We start from the raw sequence: 22,581 nt of genomic DNA, 5'->3' as shown, positions 1-22,581 counted from the left end.
CTTCCTCTCTGTCTCTAATGAATAAATAAATAAAATCTTAAAGAAAAAGTGTGGAAAAAAAGAAAAGAAAAAGTGTGGGATCCCTGGGTGGCTCAGCGGCTTAGTGCCTGCCGTTGGCTCAAAAAGTGTGATCTTGGAGTTCTGGGATCAAGTACTGAGTCGGGGTCCCTGCAGGGAGCCTGCTTCTCCCTCTGCCTGTGTCTCTGCTTCTCTCTGTGTGTCTCTCATGAGTAAATAAATGCAATCTTAAAGAGAGAAAAAAAAAGATTGTGTTTATTTGAGAGAGAGAGAGAACAAGAGTATACAGGCTGAGGGAGAGGCCGACTCCCCGCTGAGCAGGGAGCCCGAAGGACAGGAGCTCAGTCCCAGGACCCTGGGACCATGACCAGAGGCCAAGGCAGATGCTTAACAAATGAGCCACCCAGACGCCCCCCCCCCTCCTGCTTTTGAAATTCCTGCTCCTCTAGTATTCCTCTCATTTCCCTTTCTTTCATCCTTGCCCCTGCTTCTCGGGAGGAGAGGGCTGGGTGTGGGGAGAAGGAAAGGTGCAGGGCCTTTTGGGGCCTGGATTGTGCTTGAGCGCCGGCCAGCGCCTGCCACAGTGACACACGAGCACACAGCCTGCGCATGTCAGTGTGACGACTGCACTCCGTCCAAGTGGGGCAGTTGCACACATAGTCACTCAACAGTGTCTTGGTGTGAGAGGCCTACACTCCCTGTTGCCCAGCCTCCATCTGGCCTGCTGTCTCTCTGTGCAACCTGCTTCCTCGGAGCCTGGCTTGGCATTGGGACTTACCAGCCGTCAGGAGGCTGAGGACAGGGGCCCCTCTGGAGGCGGCTCAGGGAGCCGGGGCTGGCACTGCACACCCGCAGGCATACACGTTACACGCTGACACACGCGTGCCCTGGGCCAGTGGCTGGAGTCTGCCGCTCTCACACTGCTTCCACGTTGCCGAGGCCCCATCCGCAGTCGGGCCAGGCGCCTGCTGGAAGGGTTGACACCCATTTTACAGGCCAGGAGGCTGAGGATGCGCAGGAGCAGCGTTTGCTTTGCTCAAAGGCAAGTGAAGGCGACAGGGCCCATCCCAGGCCAGGCCCCCGCATCCTGGCCTCCAACCCCTCTCGGTTCGCGCACAGCTGGGAGAGCTGCGCCCCGCTGGGGCCGGTTCCCGCCCCGCCACCCTCCCCGCCGGGTCCCGCCTGCGCCACGCCTCCCCCTGAACTGTCGCCGGGAGAAGGGAGGAGCGGCCACCGCGTGTCTCTTTAATGCGCGCCCCGGAGGCCCAGCGCGCCCCCGCCACTATAACTGGAGCGCATGGAGCGGCCGCGCTCAGACGGCGGAGGGCGGGCGCCGGCGCCCCGGGACCCGCTTGCCCGACCGCGCCCCGCGCCCGCCCGGCCCGGCGCCCCCCATGGACCCGCCCCGGGGCGCCCGCCGCTGAGCGCCCGCCGCCCGCCTCGCCCCCCGCCGCGCCCCCCGCAGCCCCGCGGGCTCCGCAGGCCCCGCGCGTCCTCCTGCAGCGCCCGCCGTCGGGCGAGGGCTCCGCCGCCCCATGCTGGTGCACACCTACCCCGCCATGGTGAGTCGGCGCCGGGCCGCGGCCGGCCCCTAAGCATCCCCCGGGCCGGGGCCGGACCCCCGTAAGCATCCCCCGGGCCGGGGCCGGACCCCCCGTAAGCATCCCCGGGGCCGGGGCCGGACCCCCGTAAGCATCCCCCGGGCCGGGGCCGGACCCCCGTAAGCATCCCCCGGGCCGGGGCCGGACCCCCGTAAGCATCCCCCGGGCCGGGGCCGGACCCCCCGTAAGCATCCCCGGGGCCGGGGCCGGACCCCCGTAAGCATCCCCCGGGCCGGGGCCGGACCCCCGTAAGCATCCCCCGGGCCGGGGCCGGACCCCCCGTAAGCATCCCCCGGGCCGGGGCCGGACCCCCCGTAAGCATCCCCCGGGCCGGGGCCGGACCCCCCCCCCGTAAGCATCCCCGGGGCCGGGGCCGGACCCCCGTAAGCATCCCCCGGGCCGGGGCCGGACCCCCCCCGTAAGCATCCCCCGGGCCGGGGCCGGACCCCCGTAAGCATCCCCCGGGCCGGGGCCGGACCCCCGTAAGCATCCCCCGGGCCGGGGCCGGACCCCCCGTAAGCATCCCCCGGGCCGGAGCCGGACCCCCGTAAGCATCCCCCGGGCCGGGGCCGGACCCCCCGTAAGCATCCCCCGGGCCGGGGCCGGACCCCCGTAAGCATCCCCCGGGCCGGGGCCGGACCCCCGTAAGCATCCCCCGGGCCGGGGCCGGACCCCCCGTAAGCATCCCCCGGGCCGGGGCCGGACCCCCCCGTAAGCATCCCCCGGGCCGGGGCCGGACCCCCGTAAGCATCCCCCGGGCCCCGCGGCCGGACCCCCCGCCCGCCGCCCCGCCCCGGGCACCCCCGGCCCGGCCCCGCCGCGCCCTCCTCCAGCCATCCCCCGTGTCGCCCCCGGGCCCCCGCGCGCCGCTCCGAGGGAGACCCCAGGCCCCGCGGGGCGCGCAGGACGGGTCGGACCCCGCGGGCCGGGGTGGGGGGTGCCCGGGGCGGGTCCCTGGGCGGCGGCCGCTCGCCTGACGCGCCCCCCGCCCCCAGGAGCGCCCCGACGGGCCGGGCGCGGCTGCCGTTGGGGCCCGCCTGCCGCCCCTGCCCCCCGCGCCCTACGGGCCGGCGCCGCCGCTGAGCCACACGCCCGCCGCCGACTTCCAGCCGCCCTACTTCCCGCCGCCCTACCCGCAGCCGCCGCTGCCCTACGGCCCGGCGCCCGACGCCGCCGCCTTCCCGCACCTGGCGGCGGACCCGTTCGGCGGCCTGGGCCCCCTGGCGCAGCCGCAGCCCCCGCAGCCCGCCTGGGCCGCGCCCCGCGCCGCCGCCCGCGCCCACGACGAGCCGCCCGGCCTCCTGGCGCCGCCCGCCCGCGCCCTGGGCCTCGACCCGCGCCGCGACTACGCCGCCGCCGCCGCCGCCGCCGCCGCCGCGCCCCGCCTCCTGCACGGCCTGGCCGAAGCGCCCCTCGGCCTCCCGGGGCTGGCGGCGCCCCCCGGCCTGGAGGACCTGCAGGTGAGCCCCGGGAGGGCGCGGCAGGTGCCGTCGGGGCGCAGCAGGTGCCCTCGGGGCGCTGCAGGTGCTCTCGGGGCGCAGCAGGTGCCGTCGGGGCGCAGCAGGGGCGCTGCAGGTGTCTTCCAAGCGCGGCAGCCCAAGCCCCTTCCCGAGTTCTCCGTGGCCCCGGCACCCCTGTGGCCCCGCCCCAGAGCCCGGGGGGGGGGGGTGCGCTGGGGCCGTGCCTGCAACAAAGAGAGGCCCAGGCATCGGCTAAGGTTCCAAATAAGGTCGCGGGCCAGAGGGAGGTATTGGGGCTGCAGCCGCCAGGCCGCCCCCGAATGGGGGTGCTGAGCGCAGGGGAGTGGGGCCTGGGGAGGTGACGGGGCCTAGGTCCCCAAGCACCCTTACCACAGCCTCTCCTATTTTCAGGCCGTGGATGAGCCGGGAATGGGTTTCCTGGACCAGTCTGTGATCAAGAAAGGTAAGGAAGGCACAGCAGGTGGCTGCGGGGGGCAGAGGGGGAGTGCGGGCTGCAGGGGGGAAGTGGGGGAGATGATGCAGGCTGCAGGGGGAACTAGGGGAGACAGTGCGGGCTGCAGGGGTAACTGGGGGAGATGGTGCCAGCTGCAGGGAGATGGGGGAGACAGTGCGGGCTGCGGGGGAGGGGGGGAACTGTGGGACACGGTGCGGGCTGCAGGGGGGGGAACTGTGGGACACGGTGTGTGGGGGGGAACTGGGGGAGACGGTGCAGGCTGGGGGGACAGGGGAGGCGGTGCGGGCTGAGGGGGACGGGGACACGGTGCAGGCTGGCGGGTACCGGGGACACGGTGCGGGCTGCAGGCCCTACCGTGTGGAGCTTGCCTCCTGTGCACCGCAGGCTTCAGCTGCGGCCGGCAGCTTCCTAGCCCGGGAGAGAGAGCGGGGCGGCAAAGAGGGGTCCCCTCCAGAGCTCAGGCACATGGCAGGTCGGGGTGTGGCCCCCAGAGCCTGCAGCCTGGGCACACTGAACCCCCGGGGCTCACTGCAGCTGGGGGCCTGGAGTTGCACGGAGGGGCCTGGCCGCCCCTGCCCAGGGGAGGGAGCACTCGGGCTCCGGAACTAACTGGCCGTGGGAGTTAAACTACTTCGCTGATTCCTAAGAGGCCGAACGGAGTGCAGTTCCCGGGGTTCCCTAAACGCCCTCCTCCTTCCAGAGCCTCAGCACTTCCCGGCTTCCGAGCCTTCCTTCCCAGCCTGGCCGCCGCAGAGTGGGGTGGGGGAAGCGAGGGTTTTCCTGGGGGCATTTCCTGTTCTTGCCGGAGCCTCTTTCCACATTTAGGGTGATGGGACTTGGCGTGTGGATATATGGGGTGTTCGTCCGAGGGCGGGATGTCCTGCCCCTGGATGTCCTGCGTGAGTTCGGGCTCCTGTGTCTGGCGTGTTCCTTTCCCAGGTGTCTTTCTGGTGTTTCTTGGCTTGGGAGTGTGTCTCCGTTGCTGAGTGTGTGATGCGTGCCCAGGATGTTGGTGTACATTTCTGGGAGTTTGGGAGTCTCTCTGTGTGTGTCAGGGTCTTTGTTGTGTCCTGGAGTTTGTTCTTTGCTCCAGAGGATCTCTAGGCATGTGAGAATCATTCCTGTGCCTTTTGGGGGGTGCCTGTGTCTCTGCACTAGTGAAAGCTGGGGACGTGAGACCTGCCCTCCAGTGGATTTTCCCGCTGGAGGACCCAGTTCTGGACGTGCCAGGAAAAGGTGAGAAAGTGAGAGAAAGAGACACACAGAGAGTCAGAGGGGTCCAGGCTTCGGGTGGGCTCCTTAGATTTAGGGCAGGGGCCCCAGGAGGAATTCCATGGCACACACGAGCCTGTGGGGCCTGGTCAGGTGCCGCTCCCTCAGGATTTGGCTCTGGTTGTTTTCCGAAAGAGCCGTTTCAAGCCCAGGCATCGTTTGCACTTCACCTGTTCTCGGGGGAGGCTGGGCTGAGGCTGGGGTAGGATGGGGCGTGAGGCCTGACCCTCCAGGGGCCGGGGCTGGGTTGCCAGGGGCGGAGAGCTAGTTGGCCAGCCTAGAGTGTGGGGGTACAGGCCCCGAGCCTGGAAGGGAAGGGCCTCTTAGTGTTGGCCTGTGTCACCCGGATGCAGGGATGTGGAGGGGAAACCAAACCGGCTTCCAGGAGCCGCTGAGGTGGTGGATGCGGCCCTGACTTAGTGGACTTTTGGGAACACGCAGGACAGAAGAGCTCCATCTGCGCTTGGCAAGGGCCTGCGGCTGGGCTGCGTCCCGCCCCGGACAGACAGTGTGGCTGCGGTCCCCAGCTCCCCACTTCTGCCCAGGGGGTGGCCTGGAATGGGGTAGGGAGGGGGACTAGGCTCACTGACTCCCTGGGGGCCAGCCCCCCCCCATCCCAAGCGTGCCCGGAGCCTACGAACCTCTCCGCGGGAAGTCGTAGAAGGCTCCGCTGGGGCTCAGAGTGCCTTGACCTCCAGTCCAGAGCCAGGCCCCGGCCAGGAGACTGGCGGTGACGAGGCCCTGGATTGGCCCGGACATGGTTTCTCTCAAAGGATGGGAGCTGCCATATATTCTGGGTTCCAGGCAGGCACCGGGCTCCCCAACAGTGGCTCCAGAACCACAGGGAGGACCGCGGGATTGTCCTGAGTGTGACCCACTGGGCCCATTGGGCCGTGCAGGTGCTGGTGCCTGCTGGGCCTCGGGGGGGCGGGGGTGGGTGTGGGTGCCCGCTGGGCCCCTGGGGAGCAGATGTGGATGTGGGTGCCCACTGGGCCCTGGGGGCTGGGGGTGGGTGCTGGTTCCCTGCTGGGCCCTGGTGGGGGGCGCTGGTGGCCAGTGGGCCCTGGGGGGGGGGTGTGAGTGCGGGTGCCCGCTGGGCCCTGGGGGGAGGTGGGTGCTGGTACCCGCTGGGCCCTGGGGGGGATGGGCGCTGGTGCCTGCTAGGGCCTGGGGGGGTGGGTGCTGGTGCCCACTGGGCCCCTGGGGGGGTGCGGGTACCTGCTGGGCCCTGGGGGGGGTGGGTGCTGGTGCCCGCTGGGCCCGGGGGTGGGGCGTGCACAGCCCCTGCACCGCACACAGTGCCAGCTCTTGGCCACCTGGGTGCCCCCCTGGGCCAACGTGGCTCACCCGGGAGCGGAGTGGCCAAGAGAGAGGGGTGGGAGCCAGGCTCGTGCGGAGGGAGCGCCTGGGTCCCCAGGTGCGAGCTGGGCCTTCCGTGGCAGCACCAGGGAGCAGGGGACAGGGCCCGCAAAGCTGTCCCCAGGCCCTGACCCGGCGGCCAAGCAGGTGGCCGGGTGTGAGCAGTTTCCGCAGGGACTTGCACCGTCTCTGTCTCCGCAAGACCCCGGGCGGCCGGTTGGTGTCCTCCTGGGCCCTCCCGACCACGCGACAGCTGCGGCGACACCCAGACGGCCCTCGGGCCTCTGTCACCCACGGGAGGCGGCCGGGCCCTGGCCCCCTGGCCGGGGTGGGGGAGTCGGGAGGGGCTCGCTGTGTCGGTTGTGCGGCTCCGCAGCCCCACCAGAGGGCCGCTCGGGTTGAGGTCCTGGGCACCAAACCCCAGAAGCCGAGTGGGGGTTCGATGAGGGGAGCCTGACCTTGGCTGTGAAACCTTCGCTGCCCCAGGCACTCGGCCTGCAGGGGGAAGGAGGAGCCAAGCCTGCGCCCAGGACCCCCCTGGGACGGGGTGCTGGCCTGCTGGCCCTGGGTGTGGGGGCCCCTGGGTGTGGGGGGCACAGAGGAGAGGAGAGGCTGCGAGCGCTGCATCTACTGCCCAAGTCAGGTACTCCCGGTTTTGCAACCTGCCGAGCAATGGGGGCTGGCGGGGGCCAGACCTGGGGGGAGTATTGTCTGGTGGAGAAACACGGAGAGGTGTGAGACGAGGAGGAAGCTGAGTGCTTGAGGCTGGGGGCTTCCTCCAGGAGAGGTGAGCGCGGGTCTTCCAGGTGTTCCACGGGGGTTTGTTGAATGAATGTGTGACGGGGTTTGAAGTCAGAGTGCGCTGCAGAGACATCCGGCCAAGCTACTGTCCCCCAAGGAGACACAGCACGTGCAAAGGCCCTCCACGCGGGTAGGGCCAGGCCGCCTACAAAGGTTCAAGTCTGCGTGGGTCCAGGTTGTCCAGCCGCAGCTGGGGGGCCGCGGTGCAGGGAGGAGAACTGAGACGAATCACGCCTCCCTTCCAAGAAGGTGGCTGGTCAGCTGGGCCTGGGGACGGGCCTTCCTGCTGGGCTCTGTGGTCCAACCCAGGGTCTCCAGGGAGGGGCTGAAGTCAACGGCCACCGTCCCCTCCACTGTCCTTGGCTCTGGGACTCCAGGAGGCTGCGGGCTTCCGGGTGAATCTCCTCAGGGCCAGGCCTCGGGTGCGGAGAGCGAAGTGCTCACCTTTGAGGCAAGGATTGGATCAATATAAATATATTTTTAAAAAATATTTATTTGTTTGCATTAGAGAGAAAGAGTGCAAGTGGAGGGAGGGGCGGAGGGAAAGGGAGAGAGAATCCTTAAGCAGATTCCCTGCTGAGCACGGAGCCCCACTCAGGGGCATCAGGGCCCCTGAGAGCATGCATCGGGGCCCCTGAGAGCATGACCTGAGCTGGGGTCGGGAGTCACGTGCTTAACCCAACGAGCCACCCAGCGCCTCAGGTGGATGACATATCTTAGCGGTGCAGCATTTTTAAAATTTATTTATTTATATATTTATTTATTTATTTATTTGAAATATATTTTTTAAAATGGTTTTCTCTTTATTGGACCCCACTGACTTTTTTTTTTTAGATTTATTTATTTATTTATTCACGAGAGACACAGAAGGCGAGGGAGGCAGAGACACAGGCAGAGGGAGAAGCAGGCTCCATGCAGGGAGCCCGATGCAGGACTCGATCCCAGGAACCTGGGTCACTCCCTGGGCCGAAGGCAGGCGCTCAACCACTGAGCCCCCTGGGGCGTCCCTATTAGTGCAGTATTTTAAAATAGAAAGCACTTGCCACAAATCCATGATGAACAAAAAATCAGAGTTTCATGTAGAGAGAGGAGGGGACCCGGCACTTGCACGTTCCTGCCTCACTTGCCTCCCGGGCCCTGGTCGCCCCAGAAGGAGAGGGGAGGCCCAGTGCCGAGCAGGTGGGGGTCTGGGTGGTGGCTGAGGCCAGGAGGGCGGGCAGGTGAGCCCAGGTTAGTTAGTGGGAAGGAAACTTAGCCAGTGGGTGGGGGGGTAGTGGGCTGGGCAGGGTGGCCTCCCCACCCGTCTGCCTTCTCCAGCCGCACCCCTTGCCCCCATGCACCCTGAGTGTGGGCTGAGGAACCGCAGGCATCAGAGGCCCTGGAGGTGCCTGTAGAGCCAAGGTTTCCCGGGTGCCTCTCGCAGCGGGGGGCCCTGCAAGCTCGGGCAGGAGCCTGCCTTCGTCACGCAGCCACTGCAGTCAAAAATGTACATTCCTGAAATCAGCCATGTAATGGTATAATTCGATGATTTTTAGTCAATGTACAGAGTCCTGTAGCCGTCATTCCCAGCGTTCGGCCCACGGCCTGTGCATCACCCTGAGATCTCTGCGTTCTGCCTGTGGCTCATCCTCACTCCCGCCCAAGGCGGCCCCATTTCCAGACACGCTGCATCCGTGGAATCCATAAACATGCCAGGGGTGCATCCAGCAACTTCTCCCTGTGTAGTGTTTTGGAGGCTCACCTGTGTCAGGCAGGTGTGAGTAGTTCTGCTTGGGTCCCTTGTTTCCTTGTGTTGTGGGGCCGCACCCCGCGGCGTGCGGGGTCACCCGTTGCTGGGCGCTCGGGATTTTGCACCCTCGGGCTGCCGTGCTCATGCTGCTCCGATCACTCACACACGTCTGTGTGCACACCTGTGTTTTCATGGCGCTTCGGTAAATCCCGGGTGGTGACATCCTGGGCGTCACGGTAAGTTGGTATTTAATTTCCTACAGGCCTGGCACGCTGCTTCCCAGAATGTTCTGTTCCACATTTCTGCTCCAACAACAGGGCTCCGGCCTCACCTACACTTGACATTGTCTTTTTTTTCTTTTTAAGATTAATTTATTTAGGGACGCCCGGGTGGCCCAGGGGTTGAGCGTTGGCCTCCTTGATCACATATGTGATTTTCTACTGTTTCCTTCAAGTTCATGATTTGTCTTTCCATTTTTTTTAAATAGTGCCTTCCGAGGTGCAGAGGTGCACAATTCTGCTGAGGTCCCGCTTTATCACTCTTTTCTTTTACGGATCGTGGTTCCAGGGTTGAGCCTTGGAACCCACTCCCCAGGCCAGGGGCACAGGGAGTTTTTTCCTGCCTTTGCTTCTAGACGGAATTGAAATTTCAGTCCGCTTCCTGGGAGAGTCTTTTGCCTCCTCCCCAGATTCGGTGCTCGGACCGTAGCTGCCCGCCGTGGACGCAGCGTGTAGACAAGTGGGTGTCTTGTGTGACCGGCTGGACGACCAGGAGCTCTGGTGTTGGTGGTAGGAGTGTGTGCGTGTGGAAGGCTTGTGCTTGTGCCGTGGGGGGAGGCCGGGGAGGCAGGGAGGACGCCACGGGCGTCAGGCGGTCGGGGAGCCAAGCACCAGTGTCCCTGCTCTGCAGTCTGTGCTGCTTTCATTCTACCTTCATGACTGTCCCTTTCTCACGCCACCGCCTCCCCAGCCTTGGTTCCCATTCCTCGTGCCACTTCTTTTCTTTTCTTTTCTTTTCTTTTCTTTTCTTTTCTTTTCTTTTCTTTTCTTTTCTTTTCTTTTCTTTTCTTTTCTTTTCTTTTCTTTTCTTTCCTTCCTTCCTTCCTTCCTTCCTTCCTTCCTTCCTTCCTTCCTTCCTTCCTTTCTTTCTTTCTTTCTTTCTTTCTTTCTTTCTTTCTTTCTTTCTTTCTTTCTTTCTTTCTTTCTAATTGTATTTATTCATGAGAGACACAGAGAGAGAGAGAGGCAGAGACCCAGGCAGAGGGAGAAGCAGGCTCCCTACAGGGAGCCCAACGCGGGACTCGATCCCAGGACCCCGGGGTCATGCCCTGGGCCTAAGGCAGGTGCTCAACTGCGGAGCCCCCCCCAGGCATCCCCCTCTTGCCATTTTGGAGGGAAGAGGCCCCAAGGAAAATGGGAAAGATCCTGGAGCTCGGGGAAAGGCACAGAGCCTGGACTTCCTTTCACACACACAGACACACACACATGCGCGTGCGCGCGTCCACCTGTCGCACACCTACGCCGGTGGCACCTGGATCTGCATTAACCTGGCGCAGGCCCTGAGCCGAACTCCCATCAGGAGCTGAGGCCCTCGCAGCCATCGGCTCACTTGGGGCCATGTTCCCGCTGCACCCAGGACCACGGAAGCTGTGACTGCGCAGCAGGGACCGGGCCTCACGCGGGGGGGTGGGGGGGCACCTGCCAGTCTGACCCCGGAGCCCCGTCCACGCCGGGCGTCACGGTTTGTGCCGCCACCTGTTCCATGTGCGCGGCCTCTCCCGGGGCCTGGCCTTGGGGAGCCCCTGGTCGGAACACAGTGGGGCTGGAGGACAGAATTTTCTATTCCTTCTGACTTATTTCTGTTCCTTTGCCTTCGGGGTCATGCGAGAGGGAGGCCGGTCATTCCACCCTTCTTTTTCTTTTTATTTCATGGATTTGTAGAGTTGTTTGGTTTGGTTTTTTTTTTTTTTAAGTCAAGCTTGAGGTGTAGGTAACCTTAAAGGCACGTGTCTTTGCATTTTGACAAATGTCAACACATAGTCGTACAACCACTGCAATAGGGAACAGCTCCATCACCCAGATGAGGTTTCCTCGTGGCAGAGGGACACAGGGGACGAGGGACACAGGTGAGCAGGGAAGCTGTGCACAGGCTCGGGAGGCGCCAGAGCAGGAGGTGGGGATGGCACACTGTCAGCCCAGTGTCACGGGCCCGTTGGGCTAGGACGCCTTGGCCCGTCACCCCGGGAGGAGGCTGCGGTCAAGGAAGGGTCCACGGTGGGGACGCCTGGGTGGCTCAGTCGGTTGGGCGTTCTGCCTTTGGCTCAGGTCACGATCTCGGGGGCCTGGGTCGAGCCCCATGTCAGGCTCCCTCCTCAGCGGGGACCCTGCTTCCCCCTCCTCCTCTCCCTCTGTCGCCACCACCCTGCTTGTGCGTGCTCTCTCTTAAATAAATAAAATGTTAAGATAAAAAAATTTTTAAATGAAAGGTCCATGAGGCAGGGTGGGGCCAAGAGCAGGATCAGAGACTCTATTTTTTTTTTTAAGATTTTATTTATTTATTTGAGAGAGAGAGAGCGCGCGCACAAGCAGGGGGAGCGGCAGAGGGAAAGGGAGAAGCAGGCTCCAGACCTGGGGCTCGATCCCAGGACCCCGGGATCATGACCTAAACCCAAGGCAGGCGCTTAACTGACTGAGCCCCCCAGGCATCCCCACCCTCCGAGACTGTTTCTAATTAAAATCTTGTTTACATTAATTTAAAAATATACGGCATTAAAGGGGCGCCTGGGCGGCAGAGTCGGTTGTGTCCCCCTCTCGGTTTCAGCTCAGGTCGGAACCTCAGGGGTGTGAGATGGGGCCTCAGGTCAGGCTCCGCGCTGAGCCTGGAGTCTGCCTAAGGTTCTCTCTCTCTCAATCTCTCGCTTTCTGCCCCCCCTAAAGTTATAACCTGCAGTAAAATACCGTTCATCTTGCTAGATGAGTTTCTGGTGCTTCCCAGGGCACGTGGCTCTTTTGCTTCCCCCTGGGGTCCTGCCCCGGGATGGGGACTTGCCTGCAGTGGGACGTGTGCTGCTCACCCCCTACACATCCTGCGCTTTTCTCTTCTTCCACTCGTGACCTCTCTGACCTCCTGGCCCGTGCCTGAGGGGTGGTTTCACTACCAATGGAAAGGACAGGGATGCCCCCCTCTCCGTTCAGGCTGCTCCGCTCACTCATCCCACAGGCACTGATACCCGCTTGTGCTGAGGCCCTGCCGTCCAGGCACCCTCCTGGTCGGGGAGGAAGAGCCATGGAAGCTGGGGTGGGGGTTCAGGGCGAGGAGGCCAGGTCTAGACGGGGCTGGGAGGCTGGGGGCGCAGATGGTGCCCGCACTGAGGCTGGGGACGGAGGGGCCTGCTCAGGAGCACGGAGTCCTTCTGTGCGGCTCGAAGAGCTCATAGCCTAGTGGCCCCCCTTCGCAGGTGGCACTCCCCCATGTTCCCTTTGGCCTGTGCTGGGTTTTTTTTAAGACTTGGGATTGGTTGCCAGGCTCTAAGAATCCAGAGCCTTCACAAAGAAATCCCAAATCCTGGAGTCATCGGTAACCAAACCAGCCAGGAGTCCTGGCCACGTTGGTGTGTCCTGTGTGATCACCAACAGCCGAGTAGCAGGTTTCCATAGGGCGGCACCTGTCCCCCACACCTTGCTCACTGGCTATCTGTTTGCCGCCCCCCTTCGACGTCTAGAGCCACTAGGCACCTGTGGCTGTTGGGCACCGGCAACGGGGCTTGTGCGAATTAAGATGCGCTGGAAATGTAAGGCGTGCGTCGCATTTTGAAGGCTAAGTACAAGGAAAGAATGTGGAATCGCTCATTAATAATCTTTAAAATACGGATTACGTGCTTCCATGATAGTGTTTTTGGCATATTGGGGTAAAATAAAAATATTAAAATTAACCTCACATTTCTTTTTGCTTTTTAAAAATGGGGCTACTAGAAAACTTAAATTTATAGTCTATGTATATATAAATTATATGCGTATATATAGGACAGTATATTTTTGCTGGTCAGTCTGGGTCAAGAGCCTAAAGGACAAATGGGGGCCCGGGCAGTGGCCAGAACGCAAAGTGGGTGAACGAGGGCGTCACCTGGCAGGTGCTAGGATGGTTAAGGATGTGGACTTTGGAGTCTGATCAGGGCCCAGGACCCGTCTGTGCTCCCCGCCTGCTGTGCCGTCCGTCTGAACCCCTCTGGACTCTCTGTTTCTCCGACGTGCAGTGGGGACGTAATAGCACAGACCTCGCAGAGCTGTGGGTGTCAAGCCCTTGTGTGCAGTTGACGCCCGCCGAAGGATGGGCCACGTCGTTCTGGCCACGGCAAGGAAGCTGGGATTTGACTCGAGGGGCGTGATGGGCAGCGCCGATCTTAGTCTGGAGGGTGATGTGCATGGGAGGGGCCCTGGGCCCGTGGGTGCAGGAGGACGCGGTGCCGGGAGGGAGGGGGCGGTGCGGAGGGCGGCACCCGGGGCCTGGCTGGGTGTCCGGGTGCGGGTGCGAATGCACCCCCGTGTCCCCAGCCTTGCTTGCCTCTCATGCCCTGGCATGCGGGCCTCACAAGCGGTTGCTGGATGGCTGCAGGACTGCGGTGCTGCCTCGCAGACCCGCGTGCAGGGCTTGCTCCCGGTGCCCCGCCTGGCGGCTCTGTGGCCTCCCCTCTCCGGGCCTCACTCTCCCCAGCTGCAAAATGGGAGCAGCAGACACGGGCCCCTCGTGGGCTGTGCTCAGGATCCCGCAACATCACCCGTGCGAGTGCAGAGTGTGGTGGGTGCTACTGAACTAGCTGCTGGCCTCAGGCTTCCCAGGCAGCCCCCCCACCCCGGGCTGCTTTCTCCCCCGAGGCTCTCCCTTCCCCTGAGGCTAAGCAGCTGGATGGAGGTTAGACCACAGAGAGAACTTTCTTTTGGAATCAGGATTATCCAAGTGGGGGTGTTTTTTCTGAGTTGTTTTGTTTTGAAGCAGGCTCCACGCCCGGTGTGGAGCCCAACACGGGGTTTGAACTCCCGACCCTGAGATCATGACCTGAGCTGAGACCAAGAGGGGGCGCTGCACCCGCTGAGCCGCCCAGGTGCCCCAGGTGCTCCCTCCGGGGAGGTTTTAGGAAAATTAATTTCTGGGGGCGCCTGGGTGGCTCTGTCAGTTATGCATCTGCCTTCAGCTCAGGTCATGATCCCGGGGTCCTGGGATCGAGTCCTGCATCAAGCAGGGAGCCTACTTCCCCCTCTCCCCCTGCTTGTGCTCCCTCTGTGTCTCTCTCTCAAATGAATAAATAAGAAAGAAAAATAAAAGAAAACCTCTGAGAGTCCCTTCACCGCCCCACGCGGATTAGGAGGCAGAGAGCTTTGGGGCGGCCCGTGGGGTGTGTGTCTTCACTCCGGTGTCCCTGAGCGGCCCACAGTGACGTGGCGGGAAGGGCGACAGGGCCCTAAAGGGGCCGGACCCGTCCCACCCTGTGAGGGACCCCAAAGTCCCCAGACACCCCCCCCCGAAGCAGGCAGGGGGAGCGGCGGGCTCCTGGCACAGACCCCACTGGCCTGGCCTGGAGTCCCGCCTCCGGGTCCCCCTCCCTCGGGTTGCACCTGCCCGGACACCCGGACTCTGCAGCAGCCGTCGGGGTCCCAACGGGGCGCCCGCCAGCTCGGGAAGGGGAACAGGTGCGGGGAGCACAGGAGAGGGGAGCCCCGCGGCCGTTTGCCCCGCCCGTCCGCTGCGTGGACTCGGGGAGTCCCGCTCACCCGCGGGCCTCAGTGTCCCCTTCCGTAAAGTCCGGCTCAGCCACGCCCCCGCTCTTGCTTCCGTCTGCAGCCCCTGTGCCCCCCAAAGCCAGCGGCCTGGCGGCCCTCTCGCTGCCCAAAGACGGCCTGGGTGGTGGCGTCGTGAACCCCAGCGAGGTCTTCTGCTCGGTGCCAGGCCGCCTGTCGCTGCTCAGCTCCACGTCCAAGTACAAGGTGACGGTGGGGGAGGTCCAGCGGCGACTGTCGCCTCCCGAGTGCCTCAATGCGTCCCTCCTGGGTGGTGTCCTTCGCAGGTAAGACGGCCAGCCACAGCTCCTGGCCGAGCCCCCGGGGCCCACCCCACCCCGGGCCGCAGCCCCTCGCCACCTGCGCGTCCGTGGGGACCCGTGCATGTTCTGGGGGAGGCCGGGGCCCTAGCGGCTCCCACTGGCCCGGGGCTGGGGGCAGGTGGACGAAGAGGCCCGGCCGCAGGCAGGGGACAGACGACCTCCCCGTGTCAGAGCGGACCGGGCTGGGTCTGGCGAAGAGAAATGCCGTCCTCATCCTTGCCCCCAAAGGGCCCCAAAGGGCTCCCTGCCCCCCGTGGAGCACAGGCCTCTGGTCTGGAGGTCCGTGCACCGTCTTCCTTGGCGTCTGTGTGTCTGTGTGGGTCCCTGTCCCGGGGAACCCTACCCAGGGTATTTGTGCTTCGGGGCCACGAGTTTCTTGTGCCTTTTGGTTTTTTAAGATTTTAGTTCTTCATTTGAGACAGAGAAATACAGAGAGGGAGAGATGTCAGAGGGGGAGCGGCAGAGGGAGAGGGACAAGCAGGCTCCCCGGGAGCAGGGGCCCACAGGGCTCGATCCCGGGACCCCGGGGTCACGACCTGAGCCCAAGGCGGACGCTCAACCACCTGAGCAACCCCCCCGGGTCCCCAGGGTTCGATGTGTCTGAGGATGGTGGGGGGTGGGGGGCACCCAGAAGTCTGTGTTTCCTGTGTCTCTAGAGTGTGTCCCTCGCCGTGTGACCATGTGTGCTCGCAGAGACGGGCAGGTGTGTGTTTACCTGTGCGCAGCCCCACACGGAAGCTGCGTTGTGCAGGTCTGGGGGTTCGCCGTTCCCGGCCCCCTTGGGCTCCCCGGGGGGCTCGTAGGAGTCCATGCGTGTCTGTACATGTGTCCCTGGGACCTTGGCTGGCGTGAACGTGTGTTCCTGTGTCGCTCTCTGCGTGTGGGTCTGTTGGGGTGCGTGTCCATGTGGATGCGTGCTTATGCCTTGTCCCCTGGTGACCATGTGGCTCGGCTCCTGTGCTAAAGTGGGGGGAGCCCCCCAGACCCCGTCGGTCCTCCCGCACCCCGGCTGTCCCCGCTGCCATGGAGGGGCCTAGAGAGAAATGGGGGGCTCTTGGAGCCATGGCCCAGGCCCCCCAGCCCCATCTCGGCCGCACAGCCAGTGAGGTTGGGAAGAGGTTGGGCCCGGGCTGGAGGGGCCCCAGGGGGCCGCAGGGGTTGGGGCGGCGGGGCCCTGCTGGGCTGGTGCAGCCACGCGCCTCTCTGTGGCCTTCACGGTGTCTGTGTGTCCGTCTGTCCCCTCGACGCCAAGGGCCAAGTCCAAGAACGGGGGCCGCTGCCTGAGGGAGCGCCTGGAGAAGATCGGGCTCAACTTGCCCGCCGGCCGTCGCAAGGCCGCCAACGTGACGCTCCTGACCTCCCTGGTGGAAGGTGAGCGCGGCCTGGGGGCGTGTGACCGAGCTGGGCGGGACTGCCCCCGACGCAGCGTCCACGCAGACGGGCGTGTGCGGGCCTTGTGGACGGGGGCGGTGGTGGCCGGGGCTTGCACGTGGTGAGGGGAGGGGGCGCAAGCATCCCTTTCCTGGAGCCTGGGGACCCTGGGTCAGTCTCCTGGAGGCCGGGACCCTGGGTCAGTCTCCTGGAGGCCGGAACCCTGGGTCAGTCGCCCGGAGCCCGGGGACCGTGGGTCAGTCGCCGGGAGCCTGGGCCCCTGGTGAGCTCGCCTGCCCCCCCAGGGCTTCGGGGGCCCCAAGGGGCGGCAGCGGGGTGTGCAGGGAGGGAAGCCACGGAAGCAGGCGCAGGTGCAGCCGGCCGGGGCTGGGGCTGGGGTGCGCGCCCCGGGCTCCAGGCCCCACGCTGTGCGCAACCCGCAGGAGAGGCCGTGCACCTGGCCCGAGACTTCGGCTACGTGTGCGAGACCGAGTTCCCGGCCAAGGCGGCGGCGGAGTACGTGAGCCGCCAGCACGCCGAGCCCGCGCAGCTGCCCGGCCGCAAGAGCATGCTGCTGGCCGCCAGGTGAGCACCCTGCCCCGCGCCCTGTCCCCCCACCCCGTGGCCCCCCTTGCGACGGAGCCTCCGGGCGCCGCGCAGTCCCCAGCAGGTGCCACCCCAGCCTCCTGCCCAGGCCTCCGATCCCTGAGCAGCCACGCGGCCGGGTCCCCGGGACCGTGAGGCCTTGGGCTCCGGCCTGAGCCACGTGCCGGGTGCAGGACCCTAATCCCGGCCACGGACTGGGCGCGCCTCGCACCCCAGCTTCGTCCCCGCGGCTGCTGGGTGACAGCACCTGTTGGCACGAGGACAGCGGGCGCAGGGGGCGCAGCACCGAGGCCTCCGTCGTGCCCACCGCCAGCTGCCATCCCGAGGCCACTTCCGGAAGGTTCCCCGTTCTCCCCAAATCCGTGAAGCTCAGGGTGTTTGCGACGGGAGGCCGGGGAGCAGCCGTGACCACGGCGGGTGTGAGGCTCTGGGCGCGGCCGCGAGCAGCGGCGGCCCCGGGGGTGGGTGCGGCGGCCCCCGGCAGTGGGTGCGACCTCTGTCCCGACGCCCGCACCTCCCCGGCAGGCAGATCTGCAAGGAGTTCGCCGACCTGATGGCGCAGGACCGCTCCCCGCTGGGCGCCAGCCGCCCGGGCCTGCTGCTGGAGCCGGGGGTGCAGGGCCGCCTGACGCACTTCAGCCTGCTCACGCACGGCTTCGGCGGGCCGGCCATCTGCGCCGCGCTCACCGCCTTCCAGAACTACCTGCTCGAGTCGCTCAAGGGCCTGGACCAGATGTTTGCAGGCGCGGCCGGCGGGCCCGGGGAGCCCGAGGCCCCGGGGAAGGACGCCAAGCGCCGCAAGTGACGCCCGGCGGCCCCGGGGGCTCAGAGCTGCAGGCGGCGGGGACCCGGGTGCAGGGACCCCTGGGGCTGCCCCCCAGCCGCCACCTGCGTGCCGCTGCCCGGGCGGCAGCTAGGGCCTGGCTTGGGGCACTGGAGGGGAAGGGGGCAGCCGGCGGCCTGAGGACGGGGCGGCCCAGATGGGGGGAGGAAGGCGCCTCCTCCTCCAGGACGGCAGCCATCAGAGGCCTGTCTGTCCCGGGCAGTGGGGCAGTGGCCGTCGTCCCCAGATGCGCAGGGTTAAGAAAGGGTGCAGCCCCCCTGTCCCGACCCGAGGACGCGCTCACTGTGTCCTGCGCAGAGGCCCTGGAGCGGGACTGCAGGGGGCCGGGGGCTCCGGGGGACACGGGGCCGGGGCCGAGATTTTGTACCTGCTGCCGTTTGTCTGGACCCCGCCGTCCTTGCACCCCTGCGACTCTCCGGTCGCTCCCCCATTTTCTTAATAAAAGCTTTTTACCGCGTCTGTAGCCCAGGCCGCGGTGGGGCCCCAGGTGGGCACGGGCCCTCGGGGAGTCATGGGGGTGCTGAGGGCACCAGTGGGAGTGCCAGGGGCAGGTGGCGCCGTTACCGGCTTTGCCACGAGTCCCAGGCCCATGGACTCCTGTTCCTTCTGTCTGGGGGGCCAGGGCCGTGGACTCCTGATTGGCAGCCTCCGTGCAAAGGCGACCGTGTGCCTGTCGGTGCGTGTGACCCGGCACCAGGGCGTCGCTGGGGGGTCTGCGGCAGTAGGGATGCGGGGACCCCGCGTGTGTCCCACGCTAACCTGGCCACTCTCTTGAGTCCGATCCTCGGGCGGCTCTTCCCTCCTCTGTGCACAGGCCCCTACCACGTCAGCCCCCCAAGCAGTCCCGTTCAGTCCCCTGCGGTTCAGGCCTGTGACAGGCCCCCGTCCCCCCGTCACCCCCACTTTTCTCCCCCGCCTGCCTCGGCCTGGCTTCCTTCGCAGCAGCCTGCTGCCACCCACTAGCAAGGTCACCGACGGCTGCAGTGTCCGGTTCTGGACTTAGGGGCACCCGACGCGACCGACCACCTTCTCCTCAGCGACTCTTCTCTGGCTCCCCACACCCAGTTTCCTCTGACCTCTCGGTGTGACCTTCCCTGGCGGCGCCTCTCTGCCCTCCAGGTTTGCGGTGCCCATGCACGTGCGACGTCTCCCCGGGACTCACAGGGTCTCAGATGTCCGTCCAAAATGGGGCGCGTGACTCGGGTCCCCCAATCTCGACCTCGGCCACACTTCCCCTCCACCCAGCTGCTTACGCCGGAAACTGGGGAGTCCCACCCCTCCAGCCAACCCATCAGAAGGCCTGGGCGCTGGTCTTGTCGGCCGGGGCGCGGGACTCGATCCCAGGACCCCAGGGTCATGCCCTGGGCCGAAGGCAGACGCTCAACCTTCCCCCCCCCCCCACCCCCCGGTGCCCTTAAGCTCTGCTCCTCACCATCCCCTGGGCTCCGGCCACACTAGCTTCCTGCCTGTTCCTGCAGTGACCACTTAGTCTCACGCCTCACGGGGGCCACAGCGCCCGCTGTTCGCGTTGTCGGGAATGTTCTCCAGCCAGTTCCTTGCAGGTGGTGTGGCCACAGATGTGGAGTTCTGCGGAAGTGGAGGGAGCGTAGCTCTAGGCACCGTCCCCTCGGGCAAAGGCCCAAGGATGTGCGTTCTTCTGCAGAGAAGGGCCACTGCCTCATCGCGTCCGTAGGACGGGAGGACTGCAGGGGAGGCTGGAAGTGTGGGTGTTCTGCTTCCGCCAAAGCCCTGGGCCCGGCCACAGACCCCCGACTACAGAAGCTGTTGGGGACAATGAGAAGCTGAGAGAACACGTCGACAGATAGCACGTAATGCTTAGCATGTAGTAAACCAATAAAAGGCTGTTAAGTGTCTCTAAGGTGGACAAGGAGGAAACCGGTTATTATTATGAGTTATTCGGGGCTGGACAACTTGCCCTGTTAACCACGGAGTCCTAACCAAGTCTTATTTTAGATATGGGAAAAGTCTATCTTAGCATAACTTGACAAAGGTCACAGAGCGAGCAAAAGGGACTCGTGCAGGCGGGTCTCATCCCGCGCCTCCACTCCCACTGCCCCACGGGCCCTCTGCAGAGCGCAGGGAGCGGAGCAGGTCCAAGGCTCTGGTCCCCCAGTATACAGTCAAGGTGGGGACAGTGCAGAGGAAGGAACGCACGGAGGAGAACATAGGTGGCCTAAGAAGCTTCTAATGGGGTCTCAGCATTTGGTTCCTCCCAGTAAGGTTTGTTCGTTATTCCACAGGCGGGAAAAACTGTGTTTTAGCCTCTGATAAACTGGGTCTTCCCCTAAGGAGAAGCAGATGATAATTCAAGTATATACAGACAGATTGTGCAGCCTCTTTTTTGCAAAGCAGGTAGATGTGGATTAAATGGGAGAGTTGGGCAAGCATCAGCTTTTGGAGTTTACGTTCATTTAGAGAAAAGACTTTCCTGTTTTTCTTTTGAGGGATCACGGGGCTCCAGGAGGAGTAAGAGTAGCCTTTAAACACCTGCCCACTTTCAAACCTCGTGAAGTGAGGTGGGCGAGGCCTTCCTCCTAAGGCGTGTTCCTAACTCACACGGGAGGGAGCGGAGGGCAGCCGGTTACAATCCCCGATGCCCCTCCTGCTCGTGCAGCGTCGCTGCTTTGGGCAAAGGGCCATGGAAGGAGGCAGTGACAGGAAAGGAGGCAGTGACAGGACTCGGGGCCGGCTCAGTGGGGACTCGGGCAAAGCAGCCTCAGCCACTGCTGCTGCGCAGGGAAGCCAAGCACCTGTCAGGCTACCTCAACTCTGTCCGCTTCCCTAACCTCTTCCCTAGTCCGGGCTGAGCTTCCCGACCCTGAGGCCGACCAGCCGCTCTTCTCCATCCTGGCCTCTCTCCCCCCAGGTCAGGGAAGGAACAGATCGTTCTCCACGTATTAATCACCTAAAGCAGATGGGAACCAATCGGAAGACCATCCTGAGCAGTTTGGGCAGGAGTGTTAAAAAATCAGTGACTTCCCAGGGTTTTCCAAACTTGAGGCAATCAATTTAGAGGGACCCAGTTGGCATTTAAAAAAGAATCTGGGGGTGTCTGGGTGGCCCAGTTGATTGGGCATCTGACTCCTGGTTTCAGCTCAGGTGATGATCTCATGGGTTGTGGGATGGAGCCGCCTCCTCCTCCCCATTGTCCCCCCACTCAGGGGGGAGTCTGCTTGAAAGTCTCTCCTTCTGCCCCTCCCCCATTTTCTTTCTCACCTTCTTGTAAATAAATCTTTTTTTAAAGATTTATTTATTTATTTATTTATTTATTTATTTATTTATTTATTTATTTTTTATGATAGACATAGGAGGGAGAGAGAGAGGCAGGGACACAGGAGGAGGGAGAAGCAGGCTCCATGCAGGGAGCAGGACGTGGGACTTGATCCCGGGTCTCCAGGATCGCGCCCTGGGCCAAAGGCAGGCGCTAAACCGCTGAGCCACCCAGGAATCCCCTAAATAAATCTTTAAAACAAGTAAGTAAAACAAAATCTGATAGAAAGATTAGAAAACATCAGAACGGACCACTTTATGACTCAATCGCACACATAATCTGTATGAAAGGCTTCATGCTGGGGGATCCCTGGGTGGCTCAACGGTTGAGCGACTGCCTTTGGCCGGTGCATGACCCTGAGTCCCGGGATGGAGACCCACGTTGGGCTCCCTGCATGGAGCCTGCTTCTCCCTCTGCCTGTGTCTCTGCCTCTCTCTGCGTCTTTCATGAATAAATAAAAATCTTAAAAAAAAAAAAAAAGGCTTCATGATGCAATGCTTAACCTTCTTCTTGTAGGTATCTACAGGTGTGACGTCAGATGCAGGCTAAGTCCATAGAACTTCATTTGGATCCAGGGCTTTTTTTTTTTAATTGGATCCTGGGCTTTATGAGGTCCCAAAGAGGGAAGGGACTTGGGGAGCTAGCACGAGAGAGGATTATGAAATGCCTACCATGTCAAACTAAAGAACTGGGTTTTATTCTATAAACAGTGGGAAACCGTCAGGAAGTTTTAAGTGAATGGATGGGCACTGGGTGTTATGTTATAGGTTGACAAATTGAATTTAAATTAAAAAAAATTTTAAATAAAAATAAAAAATTTTTAAAAAATTATAAAGAGTTTTAAGTGAAAAGAGATACAGATGATCAAACTTGTAGAGCACAGAGAAAGAACTAGAGAGGAAAGAAATGAAAAGTAGAGAAGGCAGGAGGGTGTTAAAACAGTCCAGGAAAGAATGATGGGGGATACATCAGAATACTAGAGATAGAGATTTTTACTAAAAAAGATTTAGGAAGTGGGATCCCTGGGTGGCTCAGCGGTTTGGCGCCTGCCTTTGGCTCGAGGTGTGATCCTGGAGTTCCGGGATGGAGTCCCACATCGGGCTCCCCGCATGGAGCCTGCCTCCCTCTGTGTCTCTCATGAATAAATAAATAAAATCTTAAAAAAAAAAAAAAAAAAGATTTGGGAGGTCAAACTGCTAGAACTTGTTGGTGACTATGTGAAGGTAGAAGAAAAAGAAGGCACCAAACAGGGCACCTAGCTGTGTATCAAGTGGTATCCTGGCCTGTATTCCAGAACAAAAAAAAGGACATCAGTGGGAAAACTGAATAAAAGCTGGAGTTTAGTTGATAGTAATGTACCAACCCATGTTGGTTTCTTCGTTCTGATAAATGCACAGTGGCTACTTAAGACGTTAACCCAAGGGGGAACCATGTGAGAGGTATACAGAAACTCTGTATTATCTTTGCAACTTTCCTGTAAAACCAAATTTATTTTAAATTAAGTTTATTTAAAACAAATGATGCTGGAACGCCTGGGTGGCTCAGCGGTTGAGCATCTGCCTTTGGCTCAGGGTATGATCCCGGGGTCCCAAGATCAAGTCCCACATCAGGCTCACTGCAGGGAGCCTGCTTCTCCCTCTGCCTGTGTCTCTGCCTCTC

The 22,581-nt window shown here is 62.7% G+C and overlaps 1 protein-coding gene across 1 annotated transcript; it reads left to right on the top strand.

Moving 5' to 3' along the window:
• Positions 1 to 1,553: 1,553 nt before the first annotated feature.
• TFAP2E (transcription factor AP-2 epsilon) lies at positions 1,554 to 20,864 on the top strand. Its single transcript, XM_072771538.1, has 7 exons — positions 1,554 to 1,580; positions 2,615 to 3,079; positions 3,491 to 3,542; positions 14,551 to 14,773; positions 16,062 to 16,180; positions 16,624 to 16,765; positions 17,312 to 20,864. The coding sequence occupies exons 1-7, from the start codon at positions 1,554 to 1,556 to the stop codon at positions 17,589 to 17,591; spliced, it is 1,308 nt and encodes a 435-aa protein (XP_072627639.1). The 3' UTR covers positions 17,592 to 20,864.
• The last annotated feature ends 1,717 nt before the right edge of the window (positions 20,865 to 22,581 follow it).

This window comes from Canis lupus, chromosome 13 (assembly GCF_048164855.1).
Source record: "Canis lupus baileyi chromosome 13, mCanLup2.hap1, whole genome shotgun sequence".
Classification (NCBI taxonomy): Eukaryota; Metazoa; Chordata; class Mammalia; order Carnivora; family Canidae; genus Canis; species Canis lupus.
The sequence above is the reverse complement of the archived record's forward strand: the minus strand, read 5'-3'. Positions and strand labels throughout refer to the sequence as shown.